General features: G+C 36.7%; 1 protein-coding gene across 1 annotated transcript in view; it reads left to right on the forward strand.

Annotated features, from left to right (window-relative positions):
* LOC137643991 (myoferlin-like) overlaps positions 1 to 25,673 on the forward strand; it is a 319,600-nt gene that overhangs the window by 239,041 nt on the left and 54,886 nt on the right. The window contains 2 exon segments of the mRNA XM_068376837.1: positions 6,766 to 6,804; positions 21,078 to 21,135. Of these exon segments, the coding sequence (XP_068232938.1) occupies positions 6,766 to 6,804; positions 21,078 to 21,135 (97 nt within the window).

Genomic DNA, 25,673 nt, shown 5'->3' on the forward strand with positions numbered 1-25,673 from the left:
TGAATAATCAGTTTTTCTTCCATAATTTGAGATAATACTTAACCTAATCTCCCGCAAATTTTATCCGAAACATTTTCTTTCATCAAGGCTGAAAATAAAGAATGTAGTTTCTTGCGACAGTGATCTGAGAAAAAGTGTTGTGTTTCTCAAAGTTATATTAATAAAATTTCTCTGTTCTTTTATATATGCACAATTCTCATGTTGTAGCTATACTGAACGATGTAAAAAATGTCAGACAGTAACGAAATATGCATTAATCATAAAACTTGGCCAGAAAATATGCAGACATGAATATATTATGCGTGTACTTTCTTATTCATGCATGGTCATTGGGTACATGTAGTGCATGGGTTCCCAACCTTAGGGCCATGTCAAGAATTTATAGGAGCCATTGCAGACTGATCTAGTAGAAAATTTGTTTTTTTTTTTTTTTCAAATTAATTACACAAACAGATGCGTCTTAGACAGGACAAATACATCCACCAAAGATCAACAGGAGAAGATAGGAGCACTGACACTTAAGAGCACAAACACCCAGGTAATAACTTTGGTGATGCAGTTCACAAAACTTTACTCTAAATAGAAAAGTGTTCCCTGTCCAGAGGCCTAAAAACTCCACATGTGAATAAAGGTAATTTGATGACGTACTTTAGCTTTGTCATTATAAAAGCCCTCTACACTCCAAGGCTCTGTTTCGGAACCATCCCAGGGACCCCAGTGATATGCTGGGCAGGAATTTTACGTTGTGAATGGAGACTGGCAATGAATAGAAGCAGGGATATATTAAAGGAAAGCTAAAAATAAGGATCTTTACCTATGAAGCTCTGAAATCATTAGTGCTAACACACTAATACTCTTAAGTTATTTAGGTAAACTTACTCATTTCAATGTCTCAGGTATGCTATCCCGAGATTGAATATTCATATTACAGACACGATCAATAAGTAAAGGGAGTATAAATATGAGCGTGGATAACCTTATATAAGTATTTTATTATACAAAAATTACTGTGTGGAATTGGACATCTTATCCCGAGCAGCAAAATGGTCACAACACGATTAAATGATATAAAAGAAATACAGCTATTTAGCAAAAACCAAAAGGGTAGTAAAAATATACATGACTTGAGGTGTGTTATAGTATCAAATGATTAAAAAGGAGGTCAGACATGTGATCCTGTGACCCAAGACTGGACTAGTCTCTAAAGGCAAAAAATGTATACAAAAATTTATACAATAATTCCAACACAAATCCAGCCCCAGTTATGTAAAGGCAAGCAATACCTGAATAACGTAAAATGAAAATCTAACGAACTAAAAATGGGGAAATTTTAAGTGGCCACTTGCTTTACCTGCACTCCTCACTTCAGGTTATCGGCGGGCTCGAAAATTGTTTTTTAGCTACAGTTTTTGGATTCACACAGTTTAATTGTGTTGATAACAAACTTTTTCCCCAAATTTTAATAAAATCGAGCTGATAGTTTTTTTTAATGATTTTTTGTTTTTGTTTTATTCTGTTTTTCAAAATCTCTCTTCTCTCATGTTTTGAAAAAAAAAATAAATATATCACTATTTAGTAGCGATTGCCAGATATATAGAATTCAAACAATAACTTTACAAAGCACTGAAATTTATTTTTTATATTCTTTAAATTTGTGATTTTTTTATATCAAAATTTTACAGTTATACATGAATTAAAATAGAAACAAAAGCAAGGATGAAATTCAAAAGTTATTGCTTGAAATACACCTCAATCAGGTATTACAAAGATTTTTTAATCTTTAGAATATCTTTCAAATTAACGAAGTAGATTGAATTTGAAATGAAAGAAAAATGTTTTGAGAAAAAATCATTTAAAGATTTTTTCTACTTATATTCTTTGAAATACCCCAGGTGGTCGTTAAAAGGCTCCTGGTCCCCCATCTTTCTAAAGATATATTATCCCCTCTTATGATACGCTAAGATTAATGATAAAAACTTTTGGGGAAGGGTTGTTTCATAGTTTCCAACTACTCAGTGTTGCCAGGTTCAGTTGCTTTAGAAGGCACCTGATTTGTAGTCGTTACCATCGTTTCCCAATTCCTTTTCATTTTTTGGCCTTATACCCAGACATCATCTTTCTCTGTTTTTCTTTGTTATGGATAGTTTTATACCCATATCCTGCAGTCCCTAAGGAATGGTATCAATGAGCTATCAATATAGCCAATATTGTGCTCAAGGGCTACAACATATAGTGCACTAAACACAACGGTTGTTTACTAATCGGAACACGTACTCTCACACATTGTTATTGTTGCCCAACGTATTGTACGGAAAACAATAAAATATGAATATAAACATAAGTATTGACAAGTTTTCTCATGAAGTTTTGATTTCAGTCGTCGCTATGGCCGAGATAAGGAAATTCTGGGTATATATACGAGGACAAAATTGCATTTTAGCCTGTAAGGAAGCTTCTAAATGACAGAATCTTTTGTCTAGCAATGGACCAGACCTTTTATAGTGTAAAAATGGTGAAAACAGAAAATGGCTGCGACCAAATATGGCTCTTTTCTAGGCTGCTAATTCCCTTAAGTACTTGGAAAGCCCTTGTCAACAAAATGGCCATTGAATGGATTATTTGCACCTTTCTTTGACTTGCTTACCCCTTGTGTGTTCATCTCTTGGCTAATTAAGAACACCGGCACAGGCTACATGCTTGTCCAAGGTCTATAAATTCTATAGACCTTGGGCTCGTCCGTCCCCTCTCTCGCCGTCACGAACCCGGACCTTGTCTGTCCTATGTTGGTGTTGAACCTTTGTCTTGAGGTGAGCCAGGTTGACCTGTCTGGTCGTGGTGCTGTCTAGCTTGTGAATGGGCAGACTCTCAGGTCGCACGACGCATGGCCTCACCTGGGTCATCTTCCGCCAGGTGAGTGATAGTTTGTTGAGGTGCCAAATCGGGACCTTTGGGCAGGGCATTATATTATAGTAATGCGTGAGGTGGAGGCAGGATTTCGTACAAAATACAGAGAATAATTCTTGCAACTCCTGGGGAACATACATACATACAAAGTAATCCTACCTGTTCTAGCATACTAAACATCCTAAATTAATCAGAATTGAACAGTTACTGAGAGATACAATAAGATGCTCATGAATCAGCAATACTAAATTTATATTCAAACCCAGCGTATTGGGAGTGAGACCAAAATACATAAGGGAAGAAGAAGAGTAAAGAAATTTCTTCCCACCCTGGGAATAAAGTGAAGAAGAAAGGAGAGTGAGGCTATTTCTGGCAAATGTAATACAAACTACCTGTTAGTACGTGCAAGATAAATCTTCTGGATGAATAAGTGAAATCATTCTTCACATAAAAGTTCGTTTAAAGTTAACAAAACACTGTTAGCGTTGATTAAAATCAATCAAGTGAAAGTTATATATGAATGTGAATATTGGGAAAAACTAAATCACAGGCAATACTTCACGGAAGCCTTAAGATAAGCAGATGACCAGTGTTAACTTTAAATGTACAAGATGTCTAATCAAATGATTAAAATTAAAGTTATTACAATGCTTCCCACCCAAGGGATGAGGGTAGATCAAACAAAACGTAAGGTTTCTAAAGATTATGTCATACGTTGCATCTAAAGTTTAGTCAAGCCTCCTTGTGCCCAAATAGCAAGAAGGCATTGCTTGATAGACTGTTTCTTACAAGAACCACAAAATGCTTGCCATGATTTCGATGTCCCATTATGGGACCAAGTGAAAGATGCTTTGAAGCTGATTATTAAAAAAATCTTGAGTGTAGAGAACTCTGTGTTCCAGTCATTCGACAAAACTTCCATCTCTGGCTTTATCAAGACAGAGGATATTTTTTATTCATACTAGGGCACACTTCCAATTGACCGGAACATTGCGAATTTGATACCAGGCATGCTCAGGTGGAACTTGAACAGTCTTCCTTCCTCCTTTTCTGCCACAGAGTTGCAAAATTTAGCTGCATCAGCAATGTCTGCTTTTTAGGCTTGCACCCGGCTAGACTATTGGTTGGAGGCAGTCTCATACATTGCAGTTTCAGAAAATCTCTTGCTTCCTGATACAAACCAGCAATATGAAGATCTTGTCAGATTGGGGCCAAGTGCATTATAGTTCATTTGCCACCAGACATCTTGTGGAGAAAACTGCATATTAAAAAGGAGAAAGGCAGTAAGTGTGAAGTTCTCAAGGAATATGACTCAGAGACTTCTTTAACTTAAAGAATCTCTAATATTACAAACCATCGAATGCTTCTCCCATCAGCAAAAGTAGTGGTGGTAGTGGAGAAATGTGTGAGGGCCAGCCAAACTTCATCTCTTAGAAGAGTTGCTGCATCTCAATTGTCAGCTCCTTCTCAACATTATACCACGGATCGCAGACTTTTTAATTTACCTACGGAAGGAGGAATTTCTCTGTTACAACAGTAAGAGGCTACCACTCAGCTTTAAGCCAAGTGTCCAGACTGAAAGGAATGGACCTTTCCTCCTCTTCGGAACTTACGGCTTTAATCAGAAGCATTGAAAGTCTTGCTCACCTCAGGAACTCAAACCCCCGTCCTGGAGTGGACTTAAGGTTTTAAGGTTCCTAAAGTTAGGACCTTTTGAACCTCTTTGCAGAACATGTCCCTTTCAGCTCTACCATCATCAAAGCAAATGACAAAATTGTATGGTCTGTTTCATCTACTGTTACTCCAGGGGCTGGAAAGGTCTGTCTTTTTCTTTTGTGGAAGAATTCACAATTATAATCCAAAATACATCGGTGACTGATAACTGATTTAACTCTTCCACAATTTCAGCAATCAAGGAGATAACTGATGATCCAACAGTCTGTTACTTTGTCCTGTAAGAGCAGTCTGTCTTTACCTAAAGTAAACTTCACCCTTTCGTCTTCTCGTCCCTAACTTGTTTGTGAAGCACAGGTCAAAACAATAAGGGAGTAACTAAGAACACCATCTCTTTCTGGTTATGGGAGACTATTACGATAACATGCAATTCTTCGGGGGAAGCGTCGACAAGTCCCCCTCTCAAGGCTTATGACATGGGTGGTATTGCTAAACCTTAGCGTTCCGCAAGAACCACTCAGTGGCACAGTAGCTTAAGGCTGGGGTCTGGAAGTGACATAATGCCTTTACAGCCCATTAATCAAAAGATTATATCTGCAGATCTTTGGACACGTTCTCCTTAGGTCCGATGGTAGCAGCTCAACAGATAATTTAAAACCTACACCCTGACAGTACAATTAACATATCACGTCATCAGTTATTTTCAAAATAAGTGTGGTATGAGTGTAGAATGAAAGGGCTTTCCTTCCTCTCTTTTGGAGCCTCTCTTCCTTTGGAAGTACCTACACTGATGACAATTTATAGAGGTATGTTAACCATCATGATATTACATATATGAGATATATTTCAAATTGAGAAATTGTTCTGACACGAACCTCAAATTTGTCAGGTTCTGGCTCCAACATTTACCACCCTTTTTAAGGCTGACATCATGACCTTGTCTCTTATATGATCCGGTCATGATGCTCATTATGTTATGATGGGTCAAAAGTCTGACAGATGTTCTAATCTTGCACATGGGATTTCTCCCCGCCTAAGGGAGGCTTTGTATTCGGGTAAGAACAAATTACATTTGCATGTTTCATAGCTATACAAATCCGAGTCATTTATTTATATTGTCCCCCTCATCCATTCAAGTAATAACCAAGACTGAAGTGGGATTGAGCTGCCGGCTCTTACACGCCTACCAAGCGAAAGTGGGAATATAGGGTAACCATACAATGTTGCCAGACCCACAGGATCTCCTTAATTTTGGTCGTAGTAAAATAGCAATAGAGCATAACCATATAAATGACTTAGGTTTGTATAGTTAGGAAAAAATACGAATTGCCTTAAAACTTTGTGGTATTTGTGATGTCGAGAAAGGTCTCGCTTTGAAGTAATAGCTAAATGATACACAAGTAAGTATTAAAATACAATTTATTGAATAAAGAATTTCTTAATTAAAAAGATCCACTTTATCAATCATATATTTACCTCATCATAATCGAAGCTTCACAATAATATAACTGGAGAAACCTGCATCCCCCAGAAATGCTGTGCAGTAGTTAAAGATTTTCTGTCCCTAAACAAAAACACATTGCATAAATCCCATCCTTAAAAGGCTTAATTCACCTTGTTTTGTAATTGTTGATTTGGCAGTATTGTACAATCCCTTTGGGTAGGTAGAATATCATAGTGCACTGGTCTGGAAGAAGTTACCTATACTCACGATTTAAGAATTCTTGTTTGATAAGGATAAGAATTATCCCTAATCAGATGTGTTCCTGCTCTAAATAAAAAATTTGCTGCACACATAACAAGAAAAAAAAGGTACAAACGTTATAATGGTTATATTACCAACGTTGAATCTGTAGAGGAAGGTTCAATTAGAAAAAAAATATTATTGAAGGAAACAAATGCCCAAGTTTATTTTCTTGATACATCATATATAGTTCTACAATGTGAACTATTGCTGGTTATGTGACTAATAATGGTATTGCTCATTGTCTTTACTTTGCAAATTCCTCGGCAATATATTACAGTACTAGAAAGAATTTTAGAATAATGATGAAATATAGTTTCAATGTAATTCTTTGTATTTATATTTTTTTTTGTCTCCAAGTTCTGCATGCTGGATTAGTATTTCCAAAACCAATTGCTGGATGTAGCTAAATATCTGAGTTCATATTTCCATTTTGTCTCCAGGAAGAAACGAAAGGGCAAGAAAGTCCCACCAAACACAAGGTATCTTCTTTTACCAGTATTTTTCAAGGGAAGAGTTGAACTAAGGTTAAGGTGGAAGCACTTCTCTTGTTTTTTAAAAAAGCATTATTATATGTTCCTTGTCTTGCCAAAAAAAAAAAAAGGTACTAGAAAGCAATACTACAAAAGCTTTATTGTGTTGTACTAGCTGTAATCTTTCGTGATACGCTGCTAACATTGACTAGATAATAGCCTCTTTATCATAGCCAATATATAACTTGAACCAATTTTTATATATAATAGTGCTTTTGGGCCCTTTATGTTGCCATATAGACTAGTTTGGTGTAATAAACTGTTCACAAGGTATGTATAGTCAGTGTTATCACACCATGTTTTGTGCTTTTCTTCCTATGCTTTAAATCCTCCATTGCTTTTATGCTGTTTGGTATCAATAGTATGGCTAGTATAAGGATTAGTATCTTGTTAATGGTAGAGGTTTCTTTTTTTAGTCTTTAGGCATGAATTTAAAGTACTGAGTTTTTAAAGAATCTTAAAAGAATTTTGCAGACATTATCAAATATTAATGGTTGGCAGGTTATAAATATGTTAAAATGCATCAAAGAGAATTTAGAATAAGTAAAGTTGGTAAAGAATGCAGCGTATGATAAACTTACTTCTGCACCTTACATACACAGTTCATGGTATTTCAATAAATATATGAACATATAAATGCAGTTCATGATCATGCAGCGCACTCGCTCACAAAGTCCATGTACTGTCCAGTTTTTAACATTTTTATCTTAACAGCAATTGTATTAAACATGTATATGCACAAATTATTAAGCACTGCATTTCTAGAGTTTATCACTTTGCTACATTAAGGAACCACGACCTAAGAATTTGTCAGAATGACAATGCTTTATTACACTAGATTTAGTTATATGAAAGGTCTGGAGATGAATTATGTATTGTGGTTGGAGTATAACAGCTGGTTTCACAAGAGGTGCTAAGCTTACCAAATATTTACAGAGTATGAGTGTTTTTGTGTCCTGTTTTCAAAAGCAAAAAGGGGAAAGAGAAAATTGTAGGAAAATAATGTACTAGATGAACAAATCTTTGGAAATGTAAGAGCCTTTCAGTTATGATGGACAGACATTGAAATGGAAAACAGAAGTTGGGTAAACGGTAAGAAAGAAGCTGTAGAATGGATGACAGAGAGATGCATAGATGATGAAAACTAAACATTTTGAAATTATTTTGACAATTTATACTTAAGATGAGTACGAATGTGGAACAGTTGATCAGTAGAGTAGTAGATTTAACACTAACAGTATAAAGACCTATAGAAAGGTGCAGAAAATCATGGAAAGTGGTGAAAAGGAGACCTAGACTTAGTCCAGTGGCTTAGGGGGTCAAATGTTTGATGTAAGGGACCAAATTTGGAGTAAAAAACGTTTGAGTAAACATAATGGATCATGGTAGCAACTAGGAAAATCTTCGTTTTATATACACCCTTTACACAATAAATGATGTTAATTTTTCTTAGGATTTTACACATTATATGTATGCTAGTTATCAATAAAGTGCTATCCATTTCAAGTGAATGACTGACAAGATGAACAGTATTCTACTGAAGAGCAGAAGATGGTCTGAAACAAAATTTGAGAAATATGTATGTCAGCAAGATGCACACTGTAAGGTAACCAGTACTGAAAATGGATGACAGCACATCTTTCCGGTAGTAATAATAAGAGATGATGATATTCATAAAAGACTTCTGCATGGAAACACTTCACATGAACAATGACTGTTACATGAGGTATACTCTAAAGAAAAGACTATACGGAATTACAGAGCAAAAATTATCATCATGTACTTAAGCTAACAATAACAGTAGATTAACTAATGATGATAACAAAAAGAGGTATACCAGAGAAAAGACTAAACCCAGAGAGTTCTATAACACCTTTGACATTTACTCAACAGTATATGTTGTTTGTGGTTAGATGCAATACAAAGATGTGTCAAAGGTTTTGCATTTTAGAATGTTATACAGAAGAAATCCTTCTGAAAGCCACTGTCTATTATCAAGAGAAAGTGCACGCATGAAAATGTGATTTACAAGACATCTAATTTGTGGCCTGGGGCAGATTTGTTGTGTCAGAAAAAAGTGCATCGGATTATACATGCATAAGGTTGAGAGGAACATAGTATCTATCAGTCTTCAACAAGACCCTTCACTGAAGTTAAAGGTTTTTCCATAAATTTATTTCTTCTGTAGATGTCCATTTAGTCAAAGGTGATGGATATAATATTTGTAATCTCAAAAATCTTGCTAACCTGCTTAGCAGTGACTTAGATTGAACATTTACTAACCGGGAAGTTAGAATCTTGCTTAGTCATCACTATTGTGGTAAACTACTTATATCTTTCAATTGGAAAGCCATGCAATTCTAGAATGGTTTTTCTGAAGTATTTATCCAGTTGTCAGTTCAGTACAGTCAAGCCAAACTTGGACAATCAGGCAGTTACTTCATGGACTGCTTTCAATTCCATTGTCACTGAATATGTTGGGTCAACTTAATCAAAGAAGGATGGCAGTTATTTGTGATTAGGTGTATAGCACATTGCAAAAGAAATAATGCTGCAGTGGTCTATGGAATTCTCAAATCTGGTCTTGTTCATAGGACCATTCCACATGATCAAAACTGTTTGGGTGCATTAGAAAGTACCGGGTACTTGCGTGGAGGAGGCGCGGACAACTTCTGGACTGGGTATGACATTCTGAGTGAATGTACAGAAGCACTTTTAAATGGATCCAACTATGCAGTAATGTTAAGTCATGAGTTGAGGAGTTCTTCATAATATACGGAAGAGAAAGCTATCAAGAACCATCACCTACTCAGAAACTGAAAACCAATGTGGTAAAAAAACCCAAAATGTAACAAGGAGTATCTGGGGGTCTTCCTAATGGCCTCTAATAAACTACAAGCAGACTTTGAGGAGCTCAGAAATGAGAAGAAAAGACAAATAATATACCTGTTAAAAGATCTCGGCAAAGTAGATCATGAGGGAAACTGAATCTGCGTCTACACACACTTCAAACCATTCTCCCTTTCACAATATTTAGTAGTGAAAAATACTTGTGATGGGGTTCACAGTATATGGAGGGCATGTGGAGCTTTTAGAAATTGATAAAGATGTTCTCTAGACTTTTCTGGCTTGGAAGTTTGTCATGAAGAGAACACAGTGTCCGTCCAATGCTGTAGGTGCTAACATTTGCCTGGATCAAATCATCAATAGGTCACAGACGAGTAGTTTTTGTATTGCAGGCACAGTTTCAGAAAGAATCACTTTGTAACACAGTGGGAGATGATATGCCATGAGATAAAGGCAGTAAGCAACATGCGGAGAGATCTCAGTGCTGCTAGGCCTTTTAATTTGGAGCTGATTGTAAGCCATGAATTAAAAAAGCCTGAAACTGATTGAGATGAGAAAAAAATAACTGACATTGTAACATATGTAAACTACAAGGAAACTCTATTTAAAATAAAAGAGAAGACAGAACAAAAGCTATACAATGTTCTCACACAATAGATAATGTCTGATGAGGTAAAGCTAAAGCTGCTTTGTTTGAAAGATCTTAGTACAGAGAAGTAAGAAGCATTCATAGCTAAATACTTTGTCACCAAGTCCTAGAGACTGAGTGATACTATTCACATGACATACCTTCAATTCTTTAACAGAATCACCATAGTGTGAATAAAGCTCCACAAAGAAAAACAGCGCAGAAGACAGTTAACTTTACTCAATAGACACCAGACATAGCTAGGGTTAGAGGATGTGACACAAGAGAAATTAGGTAAGTTTTCAGGTAGGACCATATGTCAACAAATTCTCTAGTAAATAAATATTGGTTTATGACAAAACCAGTCAAAAGCTCACTGAAAATTCAGCTTGAGAAATTGCTATCTGCCATAGACCATGTCACCCATCATATCCAGTGTGCCACAACACATGAGGTAGATGTGATGTCATACATCAGACATACTGGACCAAGAATATGACATCCTTCAGTGAGCTTTTGTGAAATATTGTGGAATGTGGTCTACAATATTTACAAAAAGCCCATCAAGAATTGACATAATCTATGACGGCTGTATACAAGGCTCAGTAAAAGACTGAGAGGTCGAGAAGAGCAAATGTCAGGGCCATTGAGATCAATGCTTTGATGAGCCAACATGGTTACTAGTCTGTATGGATATCTTTTTGGCCTCGCGATGATACAAAACCGAGCTCAAAAAACGTTTGCCTGTATGGCTAATGGGACACCATGATAATCATTGGCCTGATCTTGGTCTAAGAGGTATGACAGGCCCAGATGGTTCAACTGGGCAGAAATATCAACTTATTCAGGAAACAGAGAGTAGCTTGCCACTGGTTGATCTTGACTTTGAAGTGGCATATCTATGAAATATTCCCCATACATTACAAATAACCACATTTGGAACCAAAAAGATTTGTTTACTGTCTACCAATACAGATGTGCTTATAATTGTACATTACCACTGTCGTATGTTGCACCAGCATGGACTTTCCGAGTTGGATAAGAGGTGTTACAGGTAGCTCTACAAGGTACATTCCTCTTCTTACACTCACAGAGATCAGGCCCCTGTGTGATATATTGCCTTCAGTACACACACTGGCTGCAATGCAAAAAGCCAGTTTGATATGAAAGTTGCATTTCGGACAGCTGACCCACTTGGTTTCCTACAAAGAGTTGTGCTGAATCCCAATGACTCAGGCCTTGATGTTACAAGGGCAAAGAATATAAGCCTATCTGGTTTAAGTTTTAAAGCCACAATCTTTATGCAAAACAGTAGATGAACTCAGAAGCCAGTTATATCATCAAATTAAGGCTATGAAAATTTTCAAAGTATGAATCGTAATGAACTGTGAAAAGGCTAGATTGAAGATAAGCATAGCTTGGGCCATGAGATGATACATAATAGACTGTTATCATACAACTTTTAAATTTTTAAAGTTCAAAATCTTAATTGTCATGAATACAATAATATAAATAATTATTTCAATTAATTCATTGACAGACATTGTAAGTAAACACTTAAGGGGTTCCTGTTTTCACTTGTAGGTCCCATAAGTCACTCAAAAGCCCTGCACCTATATTTTTGCTGTAGCATACAATTTTTATTTTTTTTTTATTTTGGCAGCCATTTTGAAAATCCAAGGTGACTGCTGCACTTAGACTATTTAATTAGGGAATATAATATTCTTTATGGCCAAAAACCTATGTATAGACACCAAGATTGTCTTTGTACATGTGTTAGTCGTCATATAATGGTGTATTATTTTGCCCACTGCATCCGTGTTAGTGGTGTGTATAAAATAATGGTTTCCCAAGTTGCTAATATGATCCAGCAGGTCTACCCAAGTATTTTTTTTACTCCTAAAGTGGTCTCTTACATCAGACATTCGAGTAACTTACGGGCCCCACATGTGCACACAGGACCCCCTTCAACAAGAGGGCTAACTATGCTATGGTGAGAATGCCGGCAGAAAAAGAATGGAGCAAAAGGGAAAGAAAATATATCTCATCAAACATCATAAAATAATAATTTGATGTAATGATGGTGATGACGATGAGGATAAGTGATGGTGATTTCTTGTGGTTTGAATTTCTGGTTATCCTCAAAATTTATTATTTGATGCATTCTCTTGTGACCATATATAGGAATTTTTAAAATTTTTATCTCCGTGTTTATGGAAGTAGTTGCTTTGGATTACGCATTTGGGAAAAGATTAGGCTACTTATGGCAATTTTGTCTCAGTATATCAGTAATATAGTATATTTAAAGTATTCTTAAAAGTTTTTTCTAATCTATGGGTCATGGTATAAAAGACATTAACTGTTTATATCACTTGATGTTTTATGTAGACTGTTTCAATGTTATTATATAGAATTTAATTATTTTGCATGTCATTATGGAGTCTATAAAGAAATTCTTATGGGGGAATATGTAGATACCTGTGGCAAATATCCTTTTTTCGTAGGTCTTCATCATTTCAAAATAACTTATTAAAATATTGCTTTTATCTGAATTAGTGTTTTTGTTGTCTTTTGTATACTGTCCTCAGTCAATAACTATTCCGATTTTCACAGGCAGGCAAATCATGTTTGTCAATGTACTGGAAAAGATAATAAAGCAAATTAAATAGTTCTAATATAATTTTGAATGCAACTGTATATAAGAGGTAGTGATAGATGTATTACCATGACTGTACGTTGCAACTTTGCCATTAATCAGGAACATACCGCAAAAATGGTAGGACATGATGCCGAGTGCACTTATGCCAAAAGACATTATGCCGAAGCCAAGAAGCCGAATGGACATGAAGCTGAGCAGACAGGAAACCAAACTGACAATAAGCCGAACGGACAGCAAGTCGAACAAACATGAAGTTTAATGGACAGAATGAAGAATGGACAATTTAGTTTTATGACACATTCAGTTTTACGAGCTAATTGCAAAGGAAAGGATACAATGAAAATGATAATACGAAATAAATAGGTTAGATAATTAAAACCGTTTCCTTGGGCATTTCTTTTATAAAAATGATAGACAACAAGGTCATTCTTAAAATAGTAAAAGCCAAATAAAAGACAGTACTATGCAGGTCACCAGTTTGGTAATAACTGAGAAGTGAGGCGAATGCAATTAACTATTTTTTGACAGAGCATGTGTTTATATATAACCTGTTCCAAGCAAGAACGGCACAAAAATGATTAAAAAACATGCAGGCTTTAACAGGTTATCATTGCGAGGGCAGAGCGATAATGATAGTATACTAAAAACAGAAATACCATTACAGTGTACGAGCTTGTGTGATACACATGCGGTACATAGGTCCACCCCTAAAAAAGACATACATGTGAAATTTGGGCGCCTTGCTCCGGTGAGATGCACTTTAGGTGGGTGATCTTGCAGGAGATACACAGGTTTAAGGCGATCAATTGAGACCCAGTCTTCTTTGCCATATACATTTAATAAGAACAATTTCGTTGTACAACGGATCACTAGTAAAGGGCCTGTGTAAGGGGGTGTTAGGGGTGGCTCCTGGTTTCGTTTAGCAGGAAAACGTGACATGCTTTGTGCAAATCTGTCCATATGTGTTGCTTCGCTGGGGCTTATAAGTCCAGCGGCATAGAATGAATTATCCCACATGCCGTAAGTGCTGGAGATTGTCAGAGGTGGTTGTCGACGTAAAAATATTCAGCAGGGACGACCAACGGGCTGCCATACACCATTTTAGCTGCCAAGGCATCCAGGGTGTCCCCAGGAGTGGTCCTTAGTCCCAGAAGGACCCAGGGCAGCTGAGTGAACCAGTTGGAGTCCTTTGAAGTGGGACATTAAAGTTGCTTTGAGTGTGTGGTGAAAACTTTCAACTATTCAGTTGGTAGCTTGGTTGTATCCGGTTGTCTGATGCAGGGTGATTTCCAGGAGATTTGCTAATGTCCAGAATTGAGAGGTGAAAGTGGTACCCCTGTCAGATGTAATATGATCAGGGATACCAAATTCCGCATCCCTCCTGAGGGTAAGGTTGATGTACATGAGGCGGACGTTGCAGTTTCCATGGGAATGGCTTCAGGCCAACGAGTGGAGCAGTCGATGACAGTAAACTGTTAACGTTGTCCTTATGATGTAGGTAGGGAACCTACAACATCGATGGGAATGTGAGCAAAGCGCTGCTGAGGTTAAGGAAAGGTACCCACTCATGAATCAGTGTGTCGATGTACTTTTGAGGTTTAGCCTAAAGTACAGGTGCAGACCCAATCTATAGCATCCTTAGTAATGCTATGCCAAATGAACTTTGTCTTCAGTCCCTGTGTAGTAGAACAGCGTGAGGGATGTAAAAGGCCATGAGTTAAATCAAACACCTGTTGGTGCATGGGAGAAGGTATCCATGGTCTAGGTCTGCCAGTACTGACGTCACAGAAGAGGGGGACATTAAGAGTCGTCGAGAGGAACGTTCTCCCAACAGAGGGATGTGCATGTCCTACATGCGTGGTACTCTGGATCGTTTTGTTGGGATTCTGCCAAGGTGTAATCTAATATCAACTGAATAGTGGCCAATGTGTTTCTTGACAAGGCATTAGGAACGGAATTAATTTTCTTAGGAATGTGTTGAAGGGTACACTTGTAATCAGCCACGGCGGAGAGATGTCAGTGTTGACAGGCAAACCTGGCATCGGACTGTTGAGTGAAGGTGTGCACCAGAGGCATGTGGTCTCTGTGAATGACGTAGGGCCTGCCTTCCAAGAAATATCGAAAGTGACAGACACCGAAGTGCACCACCAGCAATTCGCAGTCAGTAGAGTAGCCGGATCCTGCCTTGGACAGTTTTCTACTGAAGAAGGTCAATGGGCGGGGCGAACCGTTAACCACTTCTCGAGTAGTGCCCAATAGAGACGTCGCTGGCATCCGTGGAGAGAAGGAGAGGTGCATGTGGTACGGGAAAAGTGAGAGCAGCAGTGGTTGATAGGGCATTCTTTGTGTTGCAGATGACCGTTTCTTGAAGAGGACCCCTCTTCAGGTCTTTTGGCTTGTCCTTGAGGGAGTCGTAGAGCAGGGCAAGAGTGGCGGCAATAGCTGGCAGGTAACGGTGATATTAGTTGATTATACTTAAGAATTCTTGCAATGCTTTGACAGTCAAGGACGTGGGGAAGTTCTGTACAGCTGCTTCCTCCTCAGGGAGGGAGTGGACTCCTTCAAGAGTGATGCAGTGCCTAAGAACGATACTTCATTGGTGCCAAAGGTACACTTATCGTACCGGACTACAAGGCCGTTCTGTTATAGGCTGCCGAGCATGATGTGTAAATGACGGAGGTGTTCCTCTTTGGAGGAAGAGAACACAAGTATGTCATCCACGTAACATGCACAGAAGGTGAGGTCCTCTAAGATGCCATTGATGAGACATTGAAAAGTGGCCCCATTATCAGGAAGAATAAAACAGGAGTAATTGAAGGTATATATACCAAAGGGGGTGGTGATTGTGGTCTTAGAGATGTCTTCTGGGTTCATGGACACCTGATATTATCCCTTGAAGAGGTTGAGCGTGGAGAAAACCTTTGCTTTGTGTAAGTAGGAGGTCACTTTGGCGATGTTTGGGAGGGGGTAGTGATCTGTTCTGTCTGCATGTTCAGGCACTGTAATCGCCACATGGACACAGAGAGCCATTTTTCTTTAGGACGATGTGTAAGGGTGACGACCTTGGTCTTGGGGCCTTTTGGCAAAGACCCATTTCTTCCATTTCAGCGAACATTTCTTTAACGACTGCTAAATGATCCAATGCCAGATTTCTGAATCTGGCAAATACTAGGGACCCTGTCGTCTTGATATAGTGATAAATACCATGTTTAGCAGGAACCGTGGGTGCCCTGTTGTGGAGAGCAAGGTCAAAGGGGCCGGTTTGGAGAGGTGATGAGTAGTACGAATTAGAGTTGACTAATCGACAGTGGGCAACATCAACAGCGACTCGGAAATGTGAGAGGAAGTCCGCACAGAGGATTTGTAATGTGACATCAGCCATGAAAAACTTCAAATTATATTTGGTGCTTCAAAATAATAATGTGAGGGTTTCATAACCTGGGAGAAGTATAGCAGCTCCGGTGGCAGCTACCAAGAGGATGTCGACAGACAACAATGTGTCCTGGAGAGTGGCCATTACAGAAGAGAACAGCAAACACAAAAAATCGCGCGCCTGTACCTGCATTGTGTAAAAAGAAAAGATTAGTGACGGGAGGCCCTCACCACAAGTGATGGCCTTAATTTTTTTGATCACTGACAACCACTCACACATATTTGCAGCAGCAACGAATTTGGAGTGGTACTAACATAACTGTGGCCGATGGACATCAGGAAGTGGCGGTAGATGTCTTTGGTTGGGGCGTGAGTGAGTGGTGGGTGGTGAGCGGTTTTGTTGCTGCTCTGGCACGTCATGGCGTGGGCCTCTGTGTCCTACTGCATTCACGTGAACTTCGGTCAATGTTGAATAATTGTCCACATCGTCAGGAGTGGAGGTGTTGATGGAGGAACTGAAGGTGGTGAAGTGGCTGCTCATAAGGGTATCGACTTTGGTCATCAGGTCCTTCATAGGCAAAATATCGACATCGGGGAAGGCAGTCCGTACAGGTTCAGGTAGGCATCATACCCAAAGGGCACAAAGTAGATTCACTACACGATGAGAGCTGTCTGCAGCACGTTGCTGCCAAGTGATTCTGGTAATTTCCCCAAGGGTGAGCGAAGCCTTTTGGTTCCCCAGAGGTGGTTGAGAGAGCTGAAAAAGTTTCGCTATGCAGGTGGTTGACAATGGTAAGTACAGTACTGTTCCAGGAGGTATGATTTGAGAGCATCATACGTTATTGGGGTGAGCCTTTGCTCGCACAGCTAATTGAAGACTTCCCAGAAGTGACCTCATGGATCACTGCGAGAATGTAATCTGCTTTGGTGCTTGACCGAGTCACGCCCTTGATGCGAAACTGGACTTCAGTACGCTAGAACCTGGCAAACGCTTCTCTGCGATCAAAGGATGGTTGTTTCAGGAACGTGGCGTTGATAGTAGAGTCAGTGCCTGAGGGTGGCATCGTCAAACTATAAGACACAGGAGTGATGGTGAATGCTGGAGGGAGCTGGACACTTCGGTGGTCACCAATGTGTGGGTTGCCATTAAGGTAATAACTGAGAAGCGAGGTGAATGCAACCAACTCTATTTTGATGGAGCATGTGATAATATTCAACACGTTCCAAGCTAGAACGGCACAAAAGCTCAAACAATGATTCAAGAACACAGGCTTGAACAGGTTATCAGTGCGAGGGGAGAGCTATAACGATAATATACAAAAAACAAATACCGCAGCATTGTGCGAGCGTGTGTAATATAGGTGTGGTATAGTACTAGTAATATACAACTTATATACTAACACAAAAACAATTAGTAATTCAGAAAGTAAGAAAAAGTCAAACATTTATCATATAATTAAAAAGTGTAGCTCATAAACTATCATTCGCAGCTGCCTTTTACAAACAATTATTGAAAACAATTTAAATCATAAAATGAAAATTTTAGAATGAGATAAAATCTTTGTAGCTAAAAATTGTAAGCTAGGGTGCATAAAAAACCAAGGCCGTCTTTATCATACTAATTTTTTATTTGTCAGTGAAATACTGATTCCCATAGATACCTGTTCGATTAAAACATCATTTGTATCTTGATCTTTACTTATAATTCTAAGAGGCATTGGTAATGTCGGATGCATTATAGTAAAACTTTTTTCTTTTTTTAAAAAGTCGCATGCAAACCTTCAAGCGAATTGTAAGTTCTGGGTAAATTATCCACAACTCGAATGTGAACTGACCAAAATAATACATTAAAGATAGCTTTTCCTCTCCTTCCCTGTTGCACCACACCTAACCATGTTCTCTCAAAATAAATAGAGTTGCTTATCTTTCCGTCGATTGTAGGACCTAATTGAACTAGGATCCTTTGCTGTTCTTCAGAAAATTGAAAATTTTGTCGTAGTCTATTACTAAATTGTCCATTCTTCATCTTGTTCGTTAGACTTTGTCAGTTCGGTTTGCTTTTGTTCGACTTCATGTCTTTTTGGCTTTCTGTCCGTTCGGCTTTATATCCATTCGACATTTTGGTTTCAACATTTTGTCTTTCGGAATAAGTGCATTCGGCGTCATGTCCGCACAAGGCAAATATAATTTATTAAGCATAAAGGAATACTATATGATGCAATGTGTATAGAACTTACTGAACACATCATTGAGAGAGTGAAAAAGAAATAATGAAGCTAGTGTTGAATAAGGAAAAAAAAAAAACAAGCTAATTATATGGAATATCTTAAAATTTGCTGTTTTTAATTAAAGTTTAATTGAATTGCTATCTACACAATTCATTTGGAGTATCTTGAAAGTTACTGGTTTTAATTAAAGATTAATTGAATAGCTATCTACACAATCTGATCAATAATTAAAGAATACCACATTCAGAGAGTATGCAATATTTATAGTGGACGTAAAAGAACATATTTGTTACTACATCAGAAAGGGGCTAAGGCTCTGATAGGGTAAAGATTTTATGAGATGGAAAACAGATTATCTGATGAGAAAAAATTCTATAACAGAGAAGTACTCTCAGAAGTTTATATAGCTGATAGCAAGGTAAAGAATGAAGAGAAAGGGTGCATGTGTGTGTGAGGGCAAAGAATAAGGACCTTGAAACTTGAGAAAATTTAAATTTGGAATGAGTTGAAAGATGGTAGCCAAAATGGAAATAAAATTGGATGGTATATTATGAAAAAAGTGGAAAGTAGAAAAGTCTTAAAAAGTTGGTGCATCTGACTTTGTGTGAGAGAGAGAGAGAGAGAGAGAGAGAGAGAGAGAGAGAGAGAGAGAGAGAGAGAGAGAGAGAGAGAGAGAGAGAGAGAGAGAGAGGCAGGCTTTTTAATTTGGAAGGTGATTGAGAAAGGGGTTTGAAGTCATCCAGTTAGAGAACCAATGTAATTGTATCTTATTATGACAATAGTTTGTTTGCAAATAAACCCTTGTATTGAATTTCCAAGAAAAAGTCATGTACTGTATCATCCTGCTTTAACTTCACTTTGGCATTAGCTGTTGTTTAACTTTAAAGTATAAAGTAGTACTCTGTTTAAAAGGAGTTTCGCTTTAATTTAGGTAAATAGAACTTTTTGCCGTAACTGAATCGGGTGTCTTCCTGGTATTTTGTATTTATTTCCAGATGATGAAAAAGTATATGGAAGAATATCATTATATTTTGCTGCTTTAAAGTAGGATCACATCAGATATTCATTATTTTTTCTGTCCTTTTCAATTTTGAAAATTATTTCAGGAAACTTTATTTAATGAGAGATAGGTTAGCGTCCGAAAGTTTTACAGGTTTTGCCAGTGGGCTGATCACGTATTTCTTAGGTCTTGGTAGTGAGCTAGTGATTATACATTCAAAAGTTTACATACATTACTGGAATGAGTGGTGGAAAGGTGCATTGTGAAACGGTAGGAAATTCAACAATTTATATATTTTGCATTTGTGAGAACACATGAGGAAAGGATTTTAAGAAAATAAGTATAATGGAAGTAAGAGGATGCATGTTTTTATGAATGTTCAGGAGGTTCTGCATGTGGAAATAAGGACAGGGTAAGACTTGGAACTGTTTGGTGCTCAGACAAGAAGCTTATAAGAAGCTTAAAGGGGAAAAGGTATGCTCATGATATGTCAGCATACCGCAAAATAGATTTAGTACTTTAGAATGAGGTTTTTGGTGTAGATCTAATTATGATAACGAAGCATGTATATGCAATAACGTTTCAAAAGGTAATTGAAAATATGTAAGATAGAGAATGCAAATTTTTTTTTTTTTAGAAATTTATGAGGTAGCCAAAAAGATCTGATGGCACATATTTAGAATTTCCTTGTAAAGATAGTCAAGATTAAAGGTAGTTATAAAGATCATTTTGAGACATTACTGATGGTTACGTAGGTTCTGTATCATTTTATGATGTAAAAGATAATGGCAAACCAAGAATAACTATGACTGCGAGTAAATGTATTTCAGAATTTGATTTCCCATGTTTTTATATAATTCTTTTGTGTATTGAAGTATTTATAATAATTAGGCGAATCTTTTTTATTAGGTTAAAGATGGTGTTATAAAATTTGTTGTGAAAAGCTGCTAATACACATGAGAGTTGTTTGATACCCAGGGATATAATGTCTAACTGTAATAATGTTGATGAATTCAGCCTGTCATATAGTGACCTGAAAGCTTTGCTAAATTATAGAAAATTCTTTGACTCCAAAGTTGAGCTCTTGTACTGAAGACAAGCATTATTGAGTAAATTGTGGTCAATTTTGTTTGATGATAACTTTTGAGAATGTAAAAAATCTAAAAAAAAATATCGTAACATATTTTATTATAATATTTATTGAAAACTAAATCCTTGGCATTTTTTTTATGTACAGTATATAAATTAAACACTTATTGTAGACATCAATGAAATAAACCAAAACTAAGCACAACTTTTTGAATTATGTGAAGGATAATTTTAATGTTTTAGGATCTCTGGAAGTGAGGTTTACAAGTTAATAATTAAAATAAATGTAGATTATAATCTATAATGGTATTTTTCATTTTTGCACACCATTTATTATAGTATTGTATATATATTAACAAATTTAAATGGATTCTTATTAAATAGTTTTATATTCACCAGGGAACATATGATGGTTACTGTCATTCCTTCATTGGATTCAAAACCAGGTAAAAGGAAGGTATGTAGGTCGTTTTGCGAGTTAACATTGTCATGTTTCTCGTCCCTTTTTTTTTTTATTAAAATTTATTGTACAGTCTTAAATGTGATTTATAGTTACTAGTTATGCATTGTGTTGATGCTTATGTGCTTGTGAAGTAATTTGCTATAAGTTGGCAAGATAGTAGAATAATTTGTACGTCTTACCTTTTTTTAATTTTCTTTCCCACTTCTGCACTGTTATGATGTTTTTCTTGCTTCAATAGTCCAATACAGCATAATTTTAAACGTTTGCAGGACATAAATTTGAAAACAGGCTGCTCAATAAATTTAAATTGGTCAAAATAGTAGTATACAGTATACTGAAAAGTTAGATTTAGGGTAATAGTACTTTATAATATTTACAAAACTGACCAGAGTGTTTTATGTTATTAGTAAAAAGGACTGTTCTTGTATACAATATGTAGATGCTTGAAATTATTCTATGAAGAAGGCTAGCAGTGTCATATACTGTATAACCTACTATTGGTCAGCTCTTCATGTTCCTTCCACTTGAACTTTTTTCTTGTATGACATGTTAAATTTATAATTAAAGAGAGTGGGAGAGGGCGTCTTTTACTAGAGGTAGCAGCTTGCAGTATTGGCAGTATAGTCATAAATACAGCCGGGTATATTAGGTGTAATTCTAATTAACTGCATCATATGATGTTCATACAAGCAACCTTTTCCTTAGATAACCTTCCAAAGACCAATATATTCGCATTTTATTTTATTTTCAGTTTATCCATATTCATAAACATTATTTCACTATGGTTTTACCAAGTTTTCAACCTCCGGTCCCTTTGTTTTTTTTTACTTTATTGCCTCATTCAAGTGTTAGCTCAAATTAGTGATATGTCTGCTACTTGGTTAACTTAACAAAGATTGTTTTAACTTGATTGTACTTTAATTACTGCAGGTCAGCTTCCTTAGGAAAGAAGTAAATATTAGTTGAAGAATTACTAGTAACCATCCTCATTTGAGAAACTAGTTTCCCAAAGTTAATGTTACTTGCAGTATATCCATATTCACATTGATAAACGACGCACTTTGGGTATTTCTCTAAATGATCTGGATAATTTTCTTCCTTGCATTTAATAGAAAGATCTCTACTGCTAGTTGCTCTTGCACATTGGTGACCTTTCATTGGATTTTCCCAGATTGCTGTCCATCATTTTGTTAAAACTTTATTCACCCTAGGAGATGTTTGCCTCAGTTTTGTCTATAAATCTTTTTTGTCCGTTTTATATTTTCTTCTTATCTTGTTGTCTAGCTGTAAACCCTTATTACTTTACATTTACTTACTTTGATGGCTGTTTTTCCCGTCCCATACAGCAGGGAACCCCACTCTCTACAGGACCTCCACTGTCGTTTTACCTTGTTCGTTCAGAGTATTTAACATTTCATATCACATATTTTTCAGTTACTGTTAAATCGTCGCTGTCCAATTGTCTTTATTATCAAGAGAGAAAATACGATTAAAGAGCCTGGAAGTAATTTTTAAAGTTGGAGTCGGGAGGTGTGGTGGTCTTGTCAGTCACCCAAAAGTGTTTGGCCTCGAGATCTATCAATATGCTAGTCACATTGATATATAATGAGGAGACTATCCTCTAGAAGTGACCCATTGATTTCAGGGAAGGATTGTTAGGTTGCAATGGTTAGAATGGAAGTTGATATACCAAGCCATTAAGTCAACACCGCCATTTTAATGAAATTACAGTGTTCATTTTCATAATCCTGCGGTCAATAGCGAAATAACGCAAGAAATTTGTTTATCGTTTTTAGTTATTATCAAAGCTTATAAATTATTAACGAAATATGTAAAACTTTATATCAATAAAGCTATTCTTTTAGAAAGTCAAAATTAATCATTCTTTTTTTTTCAATTACCACTTTAGTAACAAACTTTTTTCATTATTGCTACTATTTTGCTGGTTTGTCTGCATAATTTTATTTCTTAGGAATTTATTTAGTTAATGCAGTATAAATGTTAGATATTCTGTTTTAAAAGAAGACATAAATTCACACACTCAATGCAAGTTGTGATCAACACAACCCTCAGAATGAAAATTTTAGATTGGTTAGTTTTGAGTTGGCTAATGAGGTTTTTTTCTGTTTTCATTTGATATCTAGAAGTACAATAATTATACATAAGTGAAACTATATACATCAAGAGAAAAAAGACTAATTTAACTAACTAAATGATAGAATTAAACTAAAATATTTACATCTTATTGCGTTTAGACGAGTTAAGTAAAACATTTACACAAAAACTTATTTTTAGCTATATATTATTCTATTCTTTCCACATTTATATATAGCTCGGGGGAAGGATCATGATTTTAAAATACATTCCAATCTCTTTCCAAGAATAAAGTGAGCTCTCTAGAGTAAAAACGTATGGTACTAGGGCTCCTTTCAAACATCTTTCTACGATTTTTCACCACCCAAGAAGGGTTTGGCGCGAATGGGTTTGTAAGGAAAACCAGTAAAATAACTCACATTATAAAAAGAGGGGAAATATCCAATAAGCTAGTAGAATATTCAGAATATGAAAATGAGTTGGAAAGTAAAAGAATGAGAAAAAACAAATGTGAATTCCATGTCTAGGCATTAGATATCTTAAGAATCTAAACCTTGGTATTAGCTGTATGGTGGGGAATATAAGTTAGATAATAAATCTTGTCACTTTGGTGTTTCTGCCATTGCCAAATACAACATCTTTAAATGTATTATTTTGATTGATCAATCTAAAGTTCATTGTTGTTCCTCCTTTGGAAATATTAGATTCAAATACGTAGGAAGATTTTAAGATTGGCTAATCAGGTACAATGCTCGCAGTCTTCCAAGCACTTCCCTACCCATCTGTGAGCTAGCACCTGTGGATGGTGGCTTCCTTATCTCTCAATTATTATTCTCCTCGAGTCAATTGCAGTATTTTCTCTAACTTTTTAGCTGTCACATAGTTTGTGGTTTTCATTTTATTTTTATTATTTTTGCTGTTTGATTCAAGATAGGCATGTCTCCTAACTTTGTCAAAGCTCAGGTTTGCTTAGAGTGAATGCTAGGATGTTTTACAAGAATTTTTTTTTTCACACACAAGGTGCCCTATCTGCCATAACGAAAATTGTTTCTTTGTAGACCTTTTAAAAGTATTCTTCCTTAAATCGGGAAATACTGGCATATTCGAGCTATGAAGAGGTTCAGAACAAATATAGTGATGTTTAGTGCATATTTTAGTGTGAAGGTCTATGGATTCCTCTGGAACATCTTATGCTTGGTTGGTAGAGACAGGAAGAACTTTTCGAGTAGCAATGCATAAGTATTTGACCCTTTTTGGGTGATTTCAGTGGTTAGTTTGAAGGAGGAGATGAGAAAGGATATAACTGAGAGGACTTTTTTTTACTGAACGATACTTTGTAAATTTATACATGGGTTAGTAGCAAAGTTTTTGGCGCACCTAGTGTTTGGAATAATGACTAAATATTTTGTTAGAAAACTGGGTCTTTCAGGCCAGTGAACATTGGGTTGCCCAATGCACTGTGAATGAGAATCAAATGGTTTAGAATGAGCATTTTCTGTCTGTTGGTGGAGAACAAGCCTTCTAATTTGTGTATTTTCATTGTTAGACCTGGGTTTTAAAAAATCTTGGGCAACATAAAATAGCTTTCAATGGAATTCCTCATCCAACCTTTTTTGTAAGCATGTACTAGTTTCCTTATGCTAGCCATGCATTCAACATCCTTGAGCCCATACCAAATTTAGCCAGTCATCCTGAGGCTTCTACCTAGGAGTTATCATTTTGAAGTGCTCAGGCTATCAATATTATGGAGAACCCTCAACCAGAGGGGTGAATGTGAAGTTTAGTCTTTCGCAATTGGATAAGTGTTGGTGACTGGAGGTTAATGTTTTGAGATACCAGCTTCTAGTACCACGCCAACAAGTAGCAAATGGAATAGCCATTCCTTTCGCAAAATGGCCGTTTTCTTACTGTCAGTGACCACCAGGAACACCTCTCCCTCTGTAGCACTGGTAATTTCGGCTTGGCTTCAACAATTGAAGTTCGTGTCAGCTGGACCTCAAGTAGCACAAGGTACTATAAGAAGTTTTTATTTGGAGGCCCAGACTACTTAACATCCCGAATTTACAACCTCCGCCATTGTTATTCAGAGCTATGGGTTTCCATGAAAGGTGACTGTCCTGTCACAGACTTGGTTGAGGAAGCAAGTGGAGATGAAGTTCAAAGTCCAGAATCTTGATAGAGGGGGAAGAGTCTTACTACCCCTCTCATTCTTTGTTTAAACAGCATTTTTCAAAATGGACTTTTGACCTGTGATACTGGAGACCATTAGAGAGAACGTGGATTAGGTATTGGAGAAAGCAATTGCAAAGTATAAATTTTCATCTTCTCCGATTTCTACCATATGGATTTCAATCCATATGCTCGACTAGATTTTCCTGTAGATCCCTCTCATAAGAGACTTGTCTTAGAACATAGAATCTTGGGTAGCAAGAGAGTTC

Source organism: Palaemon carinicauda, chromosome 7 (assembly GCF_036898095.1).
Source record: "Palaemon carinicauda isolate YSFRI2023 chromosome 7, ASM3689809v2, whole genome shotgun sequence".
NCBI lineage: Eukaryota > Metazoa > Arthropoda > Malacostraca > Decapoda > Palaemonidae > Palaemon > Palaemon carinicauda.